The 12,468-nt window shown below is 43.8% G+C and overlaps 1 protein-coding gene across 1 annotated transcript in view; it reads left to right on the forward strand.

Annotated features, from left to right (window-relative positions):
• Positions 1-387: 387 nt before the first annotated feature.
• PECAM1 (platelet and endothelial cell adhesion molecule 1) overlaps positions 388-12,468 on the forward strand; it is a 90,258-nt gene continuing 78,177 nt past the window's right edge. The window contains exons 1-2 of the mRNA XM_088444178.1: positions 388-585; positions 665-691. Coding sequence (XP_088300304.1) covers positions 552-585; positions 665-691 — 61 coding nt within the window. The 5' untranslated portion in view covers positions 388-551. The remainder of the gene's footprint in view (positions 586-664; positions 692-12,468) is intronic.

Here is a 12,468-nt window from a genome sequence, read left to right on the forward strand (position 1 = left end):
TCCGCCCGGAAACACTGGCACTTCCAATCTCATCGCCGGATCGCAAAATCCGGGGTCTGATGTATGGCCACCTTAAGCCCAATCATTTCTGTATTTATAATAGCTATGTCTACTCATGTTTAATCCTGTCACTGGGTGGCCCCCGAAGCTCATTTCTTTGGCTACCAAATGGCTTTCTTTGGTTTCTCACTGCAGAACTATCCAATGTCCTCATTAGATTTAATCAAGGAGCACATCCCCTCCGGTAGCAGTAATGCCATTATCACATTGTTTAAGAATAAATCTTAAGGACTGAGGCAGGAAGAGTCGGTTCAGGAAAAATGTCATATCCACAATTTCCTGTGAGTCTGCCTGTGAGCAGAGATATTCACATATTGTTTCGTATTCCCAGACCTGCACTAGGGAACTAATTAGCTCATTCGCATTAGCCACTGCACTTGCAATACGGGGATCTATTGCTAACGTTGTGGACAGTGTTACTCTGTGGATTACCTTTTGTGGTTTTTTGTTTTTTCTGGATTGTGGGCAAGAGTTTTTTTTCCAATGTCGAGATGTATTTATCTTTAGTTTTGCTCACATTGGGATGTAAGTATGGTACAGTACTATTATAAACAGATGAAACTATTGTTTCTGAAATGTAACCAGTTTTGTTTTACTTCATCAGTTCGGTCCATCATCAGTCAGCCTTTCGGTGAGTACACAAATTATTTTTCTTGGAACTGCTCTATTCTACTGAGCTAACATTTGTGTGTTGTCATTTGCCAATACATGACGGGTCATACCTGTTATCATGAATAATCCTTTTGTTAGGAGGTAGGATACCATAAAATTGTGGGGTCCCACTGCCAAATAGTGAGGGTTCCACTGCCTTAATGTAAAATCGGCATCAAACTGGTCAGCCAAGGGCTGGTTATACATTACGTCAGTGGGACCCTATGCTTGTGTCTCCTTGCTAAAGTGTAAGCCACCTGGCTGGTTCATCCTGGTGCTGGACCCCAGGCCTGTTTTTCCACTTATTTTCCTGTACCAGACCAGGCTCAAAGGTCCAGGACTGGTTAAAGATTTTGGGGGATATCCCACACCATTTTTTTTTGTTATTTTTAACTCTTAATTTGTAACAGTAAGAAGCCTGCACAGAGATCCTAATGATATGTGCAGTTCTTCTCCCAAATTTGCCTGCCACAGGCATGTCTATTATTTGTGATTGTTTTTTGGTCGACCGTTAGTAAATCTGGGTGCTACTAAAGTCTTCTATATAAAACTATCGATTGCGCATCCAATGTTCTAAAGTGTTCTAAACACAGTCGTTTTTTTAGACTCCCGTCGAGTTTGACTTTGGTAAATTTGCAGTTTTGGTGGGTTTGCCATTTTTTCAAAACTGACGGTTATTGAATATACCACATATACTTAGTAAGCTTGTAGGCTCTTGCAAATAAAGCTACTTACCACATTCCACTGAACCTCATGAACATTGTCATTATATTTCTAAACATTTTACACTTATTGTCCCATTTACTTGATTGTTAACGCTTTAGATTAAGGTAGAGCAGTGTTTTCCAACTCCAGTTATCTGGGAACCCTAACAGTGCATGTTTTACAGATCTCCTCAGTATCACAATTGAAATAATTAGCCCCACCTGTTGATCTTTTAAGATGTGACATCCATTAATGAACACACCTGTGCACCAACTAAGAGATCTGGAAAACATGCACTGTTAGGGGGTCAATGAGGACTGGAGTTGGGAAACATTGGTTTAGAACAGGCCTAGCCAACATGTGGCTCTCCAGCTGTTGGGAAACTATAAGTCCCAGCATTCCCTTCCACTGATCAACTAGTAAAGCATGCTGGGACTTGTAGTTTCACAACAGCTTTTGGTTATCTCATGATTTTGTAATTATAATGATGCCCTTTTGGTACAGTTTACTCAGGGTACTGTCTCATATGCCACACTATAAATATTAGTAAGTACTGCAGAATGTGTAACAATAGTAATTGGGTTCCTCTCACTTTCTGCATCATTTTATGTTCGTCTATTGCTATCATGGTACAGTTTATGCAATTTCTGTATTATTCCGACTGAGAGAAAGTTGGTCGGTATGTGAAGAAGCTTAAAACTGTGCATAATACGTAATTGGCAAGGTATATGAAAAGTGTTATAAGGAACACAGAGGACAAAATATATAGTTACACACAGGTAGATGAAATTGGAGAATATAAGATAGAGCAGGAGATAAGTAGATAACATCCTGTTAATGAAAGGTTACAATCTAATGTGTAGTTGAGAGAGACAGGTGTGAAATGGACTGAGAATGTAAGTATACTGATTCAGGCACAGTGAAGATGGAGGTAGATGGAAGACTTATACAGTAGGCTACAAAGAACTGGTAGGTTTTTAAGGAGTGTTTAAAACATTTGAGGTTGGTGGAAAGGTGATTGGTGGGGAGAGGCACAGGAGAAGTCTTGGAGGCGGAAGTGCTCGTAATTATCAGTTTGGAGTTGAAGCGCCAGTTATTGAGGAAGGAAATGTGGAATGAGATAAAGTGAGATGTATGGTAGAGAGTTGAGGTTGAGAGCTTTGCAAGTGATGGTGAGACATTTATATTGAATACAGTAGAGCAGAGATTCCCAAACTCTACCATTACAGCTCATGTTTTAAGGATATCCATGCTCGAGCACAGGTGACTTAGGGTCTCATTCAGACCAGGTTGCTAGCGCCGATGCGCTCGCAACCGGGTCGCTGGTCCCCACAGAGCTTGCGCACAATGGAGCGGGCACAATCATGCGCATGCACGAGACCCGGCTAGCGACGGGCGCTCCGTCGCTAGGGGTCTCGTAGCAGACGGGGCGAGATGTCGATGTTGAGTGACAGCTCACCCCGTTTGCTGGGCGGGCCGGGGGCATGCCCGGCCAAACGGAGGCGTTCCAGTCGGAACGCTTGCCGTTTGGGGGCGGCCCCACTGACATCATTGATGATGTCAGTGGGGAACTTCCTGCTCAAACAGAGCAGGAAGTTCCCTGGGGCTTACGAGTGCCCAGACCCTAAGGGTGACCATCGCGACCATCACCCTGATCGCAAGCTAAGCTGTGGGTGGTAACCCACAGCTTAGCTTGCGACCTGGAGGCAGCACTTCAAAACAAGAAGTGCCCGCCCTCATTCAGAGTGAGCGATCGCTTCTTGCGATCGACTCTGAATGAGGGCCTTAATTATTACCTCATTCAATTTGCTTCAACCATCTGGATAAGCATGGACAACCTTAAAACCAGGACTGTAATGGTAGTTGGGAACCTCTGCAGCAGAGAATGGAAAGCCAGGACAAAGGTTGACAGAGTTGGGTAACAGAGGTTGAATGACATGTGAGGAAAGTGTTGTGGGGAAGTATTGAAAACTCTAGAGAGAGAGAAGAGGATGAACTTAGTTGTAGTTATGTTGAGATTTAGGTAACACATTGAGACATCAAATAGAAGACAGGAGAGAAACATCTGGACAGGAGTTAAACATCTGGACAGGACAGGAGAGAAGGGGAGATGTTAGGTAGGAAAGATAGATTGTGTGTCATCAGCATAGAGGTGGTATTAGAGACCAAAGATGTTTATTAGGAGTTGTAAAAGAGGGCCAAGGACAAAGGCTCTCATTCAGAGGCGCTCGCAAGAAGCGGCCGCTTCATTTTTGAAGTGCGGCCTCCTGGTCGCTCTGATTGGTCAGTAAACACCATCGCGACCATCGGGGTTTGCAAGGAGACCCTGAGGTTGGGTCTCAGCAGCTGCAAGCCCCAGGGAGCTTCCTGCTCTGAAAGAGCAGGAAACTCCCCACCTGCATCACTGATGATGTCAGTGCGGCCGCCCACAAAACGGAAGGCCGCACTGGCCTCCGTTTTGGAAACCACCCCCCTGGCCCGCCTACAAAACGGGGCGAGCTGTCAATCAACATCGACAGCCGCCCCTTTTGTAGAGAGCTCCAAAGCGAGAGAGTTTCTCTCTTGCTCCGGGGCTTGCACACGCGCAGTGCGGCCGCTGAGCGTGTGCAGGGCTAACTATCGACCCGGTTGTGAGCACATCGGTGCTTGCAACTGGGTCTGAATGAGACCCAAAGTCCTGTGTGAACACAATAGATAGAAGAAGCGTGAATGTAAAGCTGGCGGTACAAAAAGGACAAAATAATCCTACTATGGTCAATGGCGTGAAGGGTGTGCAGGAGACTGTGTAGAAAATTAGAGGTTCAAGGAGAAATTCCCCTTAGACCTGGCAGAGAGAGGATATTTCTTTGTTTAAATAGATATCCTTAATATGCACCATCTGTACTTGCTTTTGATTGTAACCAAAAAGTTGGGTTTTCCTACGCTGTTTTTATAGCCCTATAGCTCCTGCAATGGAGAAACCAGTTTACTGTGGCAACATAATGCATACCCAAGTGGAGTATTTACCAATTTTGTGATACCCATAGATCCTAGCAAGCTGGAGATGATGTGTGGTTGTACTGAGAAGATGTCTCACCTATAAATGGCAACCAGCACTCTGATTGATGTATAGTTCCAAGCCAACCATTTGCCAAGACATGACGGGAACCTCTGAACACTCTGATTGGTCAATGGCTGGTTTTACCTGTTATCATGAATAATCCTTTTGCTAGGAGGTAGGATACCATAAAATTGTGGGGTCCCACTGCCAAATAGTGTGGGGTCCCACTGCCATAATGTAAAATCAGAATCAAACTGGTCAGCCCAGGGCTGGTTTTTCATTAAGTGGGACCCTATGCTTTGTGTCTCCTTTCTAAAGTGTAAGCCTCCTGGCTGGTTTTTCCACTTATTTTCCTGTACCAAACCAGGCTCAAAGGTCCAGGACTGGTTAAAGATTTTGGGGGATATCCCACACCATTATTTTTGTTATTTTTAACTCTTCCTTTATTTGTAACAGTAAGAAGCCTACACAGAGATCCTAATGATCTGTGCAGTTCTACTCCAAAACTTGCCTGCCACAGGCATGTCTATTATTTGTGATTGTTTTCCGATCGACCGTTAGTAAATCTGGGTGCTTCTATAATCTTCTATATAAAACTATCGATTGCGCATTCGATGTTCTAAAGTGTTCTAAACACAGTCGGTTTTTTAGACTCCCGTCAGGTTTGGCTTTGGTAATTTTGCAGTTTTGGTGGGTTTGCCATATTTTCTAAACTTACGGTTAGTAAATATAATACATACTGTAGACTTAGTCACCGGTGGCCTGGCCACAAGGCTGATGAATATGGGGCCCAGTCTGAATAATCTCTCTTAACCTTACAGTGATTGCTAAGACAAAAGACCTAGGGGCAAACAAAATACAGGGGAACACATTCCATTCTATGGGAAAAGAAAAACAATGGGCCTGATTCACTACGGATCGCAAGTGCGATTGCAATAGCGATGACAAATGCAGACTCACTGCGATAGTATGCTAATCCATTGCGATCGCTATGCCATCGCAGCACTACACAAGGATGCCCACTTTACCTTACACACATCCATAATGCTTAGCAGAATAGCGAAACCATCAGTACAATCAAGTACCATCGCAGCCTCACGGACAGTTGCACAAGCCCCGACCTTACTCAGAAATTGCTAACAGCCACTCACACTGCGTAGGCTATCGCAGTGGATAATTTATGCACGCCCCTTAAACAGCGTTCAAACGCACTGACACACCTGTGTTCGTACGACCACCCCTCCCGTCACCACCCACAAACAGCACTTCCTGTCATTCACTCTGCGATGGGTCTGCGTAGCCTCTGCGATGGGAATCCCGATTGTAGTGGCCAGTACGCGCACTGCAATGCATACATAAAACGCAGCAATCAGCCAATTGCATGCGTATTAGCAACTGCAATCCAAGATGAATCAGGCCCAATATCTGTAGTGGCTGATTTATCAGTGTCACCATTGCATCATACTGGGCTATTTGCAGTTTTGTTAGAAATCCCAGTTTGACTCACAGACCAAATGTAAGCCTTGCTAGTGGTTCCAGTCAAAAAGTGTTGTTCATCATGTTAAATTCTTGCTGGATAATCTCCTGCATCTAAAGTAAACCTTTTGGACAGGTTCTCTAGGAGCATTCAATCCTTCAAATATTACAGACAGTTGCAAATCTATTGAGGCTCTAGGACGTCTGTTGCGCATTCATTCATTGATGCCCTGGGACTTCTGTACATTAACCCAGCCAGATACGTCATCACAGAACTAATCTATTCTCATTGAAACAGGATGGGCGGTTTTCTGAAGAGCATTGTGCAGTATTTCAATGTTAAGTTACTAGTTCTCAATGTAATAACTCTTCCCTTTCATACATTCCTTCACTACCCTTCTTCTAGTAGTTTGAAAATACCATGCAACTAGGCAATGAAATTGATTGTAGACTTACGGTAGGGAGAGGAAGCTGGAGAGCATTCTCTACTTCCATTTATTCTACCTTTAACTCTCTTTCGGAACAATCCACAGTATTCTCAAAAAATTCAGGCACCTACATGGGTCCAAAGACACCCAACAGTAAACCCACTAGATCAAGCAGCTTCTCTGAAATTTGACAGACTACTCATATATACCTGTTGAACTTTTTTGGGAATTTGATGATGTTAGTGTCTTATCATTTCAAGACTGTGGTACTCCAGGAAAATTCCTACATCTTGAATTTGCTGTTTGAAGGTACTCTGGTTGTATTGAAAATCTAACGGTCAGTGCGATTTTGTTATGTCTATGTAACCATAGGTGGTCTACCCATGGAAAATTCTATTTGTTTTTTCCTTGATTAATATTCTCTCTTGGTTCATTACATAACACTTTGATACACACCCCCCTCCCCTGTACATACTAATTAAAACTGCCACCTATTCATTAATAAAATGGTTTTGCAAATATATGATAAGCCCTCTGTCACTTCATGTCACTACTGCAAATAGGAGAGTCCTTAACTTAAACAGTGAGATTACACATACTGGGTCATACAGTATATTCAAGTATATATTTTTTTCACTTAGTGGTAGTAGTGAGCAGGGGGATAACTCTTAGGGCTCAATCCAATTAAGTGCAAAGGGGACAAAATTGCCACCCAAATGGCCCAATTTTACCCAGGACTCACAATCCTAATAAGCCTGCATAGATCATAGTGATCTGTGCAGTGCTTCTTTTTTGGACATGTTTGCCATCTTGTTTTAAGTAGTATTTGCTGTCGGTTCTAAACTGTAGGATCAAAACCCGACGGCATTTACACCTACAATATCCGTCTGACATTGACGTCGATTTTTAAAACAAATTCAAAACCAACTGTTAGTAAATCTGCAATTTAGACACTGAAACACAATGTCGATGTCTGTCATTCAGTTGATTTTAAAATTGATCACAAAATCGAAAATATACCTCTATGACTGTCCTATTGTTCTGTTATCTGACACAATGCTCCCTAGTTTGAAGGTTTATGCTTTATCTGAAATTAATGCAAATATAGAGGATGATCAGTGGCCTATCTATCATAGGTGTAGGGTGTGCAGTGCACATGGGCCCATGAGTGAAGGGAAGCCCTGCACTGCATACCCTGTACCCGATCTTACAGCAGTGTCACCAAGCAATTATAGTGCAGCTCAGTTGTGGCTAATGCACACAACCAAAAAAATTGTTTTTATTTTTTCACTGGTGGTGTGGCTAACATGCACACAAAAAAATTGTTTTTATTTTTTCACTGGTGGTGTGGCTAACATGCACACAAAAAATAGTTTTTATTTTTTCAGTTGTGGTGTGGCAGACTAACACGCACACACCAAAAAATTGTGGGTTTTTTTTCACACTGGGGGTGAACCCCTGAAGCAGCAGCCCCTTGACAGACAGCAGCACAGCACCCCTGCGCACCTACGCCATACTTGCCTACTTTGGAAAAAGCATTTCAGGGAGATTGTGAAAGCAACACCTATGAGCGTGGCAGTAAAGTGTCACGTACTGCTACATCTGAGAGGCGTGCCATAAACCTGACTTACATCCATATGTAAACGAGACCAAAAGCAGTTAGTAAGATCTATTTTTTGAAGAAAACACACTGATATATTACAGAAAATACATGTAGCCATAGGGATTACTGTCCCTTATTACCAATGCAGGGAAATTATACTAATGATCCCATTTGAATGTAAATATATCTGTTTATGTTTATATATAACATGAATAATAGGGGTAAGGTAGAATCAGGGAGATTGCTAGGCTCTTCAGGGAGACAGGGAGATTGCTACTGTTTCAGGAAGTATCCCTGACAATCAGGGAGAGTTGGCAAGTATGACCTACGCTAATGACAGGTGTGGCTAACATTTGCACATGAAAAAAATTGTTTCTTTTTTTTTCACACTGGGGGTGGGTGAAGAGCACCCGTGAAGGACAGAGCACCCCCTGGACAACACAGCAAAACAGCCAGCCTCTATGGACAACAGCCAGCCCCTATGGACTACAGCCAGCCAGCCCCTATGGACAGGACAACAGCCAGCCAGCCCCTATGGACAGGACAACAGTCAGCCAGCCCCTCTATAGACAACAGCCAGCCAGCCCTTATGGACAGGACAACAGCTAGCCCCTACTGTATATGGATATTAACCAGCCAACCCCTGAGTGACAACAGTAGCCAGCCCCTATGCACAGCGTCAACGTCCGCAACAGCACAGCACAGGTCTCAGCACCCTCCGTCTTCACTCTGTACAGCCGGAATGAAAAATGGCGGTGATCCTTTATGGCGTATCCTAATGGCGGGGTCCTTTATAGAATCCAAAACCTGCAAGAATCCGACAGTGGGATGATGACGTTTTGCCTCGTTTTCAGATCCGAGCCAACTTGGATCTGCCTCGGATCCCCAAAGTTCGGGTGGGTTTGGTTTTCAGGGAACTGAACTCGCTCATCCCTACTTAGATGCGTGCGGAAGAGAAATAAATCGCTCCACTACATCCAACATCAGCATTGCTTCCAAATCAGATACAGGCAATGTTGGGATTTATGTGATAAATTAGTTATAAATTGGTTCAGTCATAACTTCAGTATCTGGTGACTTTAAAGGGTTTATTTACTAAGTGTTGGGTTAAAAAGCCCGGCGCTTCCGATTGTGTTTATGATGTGTATTGCTTGTAGAGGCATTGTCCTTAAATTTTGGGCATAAACACAATCGGAAGATTTATATGCAGACACAGGTGCCTAAGGGTTGGGTATGGGATTCCAGCACTCGGAATCCCGACAGGGTTAGCATACTGACACTTTTTGGTCGGTATGCTAACCATACCTCTCTCCCTACCCTAACCCACCTTCCTTGGTGCCTGACCCTAACCTCCCCCCCTAGTGCCTGAACCTAACCTCCCCCTCTCCTCCCCGCACACCCTAAACCTAACCCTTCTCCCTTAGTGACTAAACCTAACCCTCCCCCTAGTGCCTAACCCTAACCCCTAAACCTAACCCTTCCCCCAAATACGTTACTTATCTTTGGGATCCCGGTGGTCAGGATGCCGACTTTTGGATTTCGGTGCAGGTAATGTAAGCGTCGGCATCCCGACCACCGGGATGCCGAACAAATCCCATGCCTAAGGGTGTCATATAAGGAGAGAAGGAGGGGTACGTGGAATGAAAGAAGAGAAGAAAATGATGACTTCATAGGTGTGAAAGCGACACAATGATTGTAGACAAAGAGAACAAAATAGCAGATGAAGAGGAATATGATAAATGAAGAAGAAAGTGTGGCATGGTAGGAAGACAGATGTAAAGATGCAATGACAGGTAAAAGAGTTGTATGTGATTATAGGAGGAAAGATGGAACAAATGGCATGGGATATAAAGAGGGATGTGTAGTATGGAAGGAGGGGCTATAGAGAAATGGCATGCTAGGAAGGAAAACAGAGAAATGACATGGTAGGAAGGAAGACGGAGAAATGACATTGTAGGAGGGAAGACGGAGAAATGACATGGTAGGAGGGAAGATGGAGAAATGGCATTGTAGAAGGGAAGACAGAGAAATGACATGATAGGAGGGAAGATGGAGATATGGCATGCTGTTACAAGACGCCAGTGCGACTTGTCACTCACCGGCACTTCAGTGACCATATCTACCACTTCTGCCTGCCGTGCGGGAACTGTACCACCGGTTGCAAGGCGATCAGGACCCTGGACGACGCCAAGAGTTACTGTGAACACGGGATGATCGTCTGTAGTTCTAATTGTTCTTTTTTCTGTTTTTTACGTGACAGCGTCCTCATGTCTTTGCCATCTATAGGGTCCGTGCCCTTCATGTTCCTGTTTCTGGACTTTGGTCCTGCTTCTCTCTAAGCTGCACATTGGTCACCAGGCTGCATCATATCCTCTGGCTCTAGTAGCCGCACCACGGCTAACCAAGTCGCACCTTGGTCACCAGGCCGCATTGAATCCTCCGGCTCTAGTAGCTGCACCACGGCTAATCAAGATGCACATCGACATTCAGCCACATCAATTCTACCAGCTAATAGCTGCATCAATTCCACAGGCTATACCAGCCACATCAATTCTTCCAGCTGTTTGCTGCATCAATTCCTCAGGCTATACCAGCCACATCAATTCTATCAGCTACTAGCTGCATCAATTCCTCAGGCTATACCAGCCACATCAATTCTACCAGCTACTAGCTGCATCAATTCCTCAGGCTATACCAGCCACATCAATTCTACCAGCTACTAGCTGCATCAATTCCTCAGGCTATACCAGCCACATCAATTCTACCATCTACTAGCTGCATCAATTCCTCAGGCTATACCAGTCACATCAATTCTACCAGCTACTAGCTGCATCAGTTCCACAGGCTATACCAGCCACATCAATTCTACCAGCTACTAGCTGCATCAACTCCACAGGCTATACCAGCCGCATCTATACCACCATTTCTACATTAGCCACATCTGTACCACCAGTACTAAATTAGCTGCATCTACTGTATATCACCAGTTCTACATTAGCCGCATCTATACCACCAATTCTGCACTAGCCGCATCTGAGCTACCGGCTCTTGTTGGTGTCATATTTTATTCTGGTAGTCCTGGGAGATTTTTGTAAACCCCTACTACTCCAAGTTTAAGTCCAGACGGCCGCCTAAATACCTGTGAACGTTCCTAGTTCTAAAGGAACAATAGGTGGCTGTCTGTGGCAAAAGATCTCATCTGTTAAGTTCTGGGGGTTTACGCAGGGTATCCTAGGAAAACCGTAACACATGCTAGGAAGGAAGACAGAGAAATGACATGGTAGGAGGGAAGATGGAGAAATGACATGGTAGGAAGTAGATGGAGAAATGGCATGTTATGAGGGAAGATGGAGAAATGGCATGGTGGGAGGGAAGATGGAAAAATGGCATGGTGGGAGGGAAGATGGAGAAATGGCATGGTGGGAGGGAAGATGGAGAAATTATATGGTCCGAAGTAAGATGGAAAAATGACATGGTAGGAGGGAAGATGGAGAAATTACATGGTGGGAGGGAAAATGGAGAAATTACGTGGTGGAAGAGAAGACAGAAAAATGACATGGTAGGGGAATGACAGAGAAATGAAATGATAGCAGGGAAGATGGAGAAATGACATGGTAGGAAGGAAGATGGAGAAATGGTTTAGTAGGAGGGAATATGGTACAAGGAAATAGTATTGGTGCACTCCTGTGTTAAATCAGCTCAGTAAAAATAGAGGTTCAATGTAATCAAGCTAATACTAAGCGCTACTAGAACAATAAAACATAAAAAATTGATCAAAAGGAGCAATATAAAGTAGGTTAAAAATAATAAAAAGTAGCATATACTATAAAAATATCAACATATAAAGCAAGTTATAAGGTGCAATTTACTGTATGTGCGTTAGTAATGTTTATAGCCTTTATAGGAAAAATTGGGGAGCAAAGATCCGGGGCTTGGGAGGGGTGGAGGTCCACTTGGTAATGTCCCGGGTACCTTGATTAGCTGTTACAACTATGCCTAACCTTAACCTACTGGAGGATGGGCTGGTCCTGCCGTGATCTTCACCCAGTTACAGCGGCTGCCGGCGGTCTGTGTGGGCTTTCCTGATGACATCAGGTGCCCGTCGGTCGATGTCACTTTGTCCCACTAGCTCCAGCTAGTGCCCTTTTGCCTGGTCCCACTTCAAACCAACACGTTTCGCACAGCATAGGATTCTTTTTCAATGATGTATATTGGCATTTTTTTAGCTCTTTAAATAGGGTAAAAACTTTATTTTGAAAAATGGAGGTTCATTTCCGAAATCGTCAGGAAAGGCGGCAAGCACATGTTCCCGAGATGTGGATCACAAACTGATTTATAATATATATGCTTTATGAATTCCTACCTATCTATGCACCCTAAATGTCACTATTTAGCGTTATAAGTCGCACAAGAAATAATTGCTTTCCAGACTTTGATTGTGGTTCCAAAGAACAAAAAGATATTATTCACCAAAAAGCAGATAGTTACACGCTGTGATCTAAATA

This window comes from Taudactylus pleione, unplaced genomic scaffold, assembly GCF_031769625.1.
Source record: "Taudactylus pleione unplaced genomic scaffold, aTauple2 ptg000351l, whole genome shotgun sequence".
NCBI lineage: Eukaryota > Metazoa > Chordata > Amphibia > Anura > Myobatrachidae > Taudactylus > Taudactylus pleione.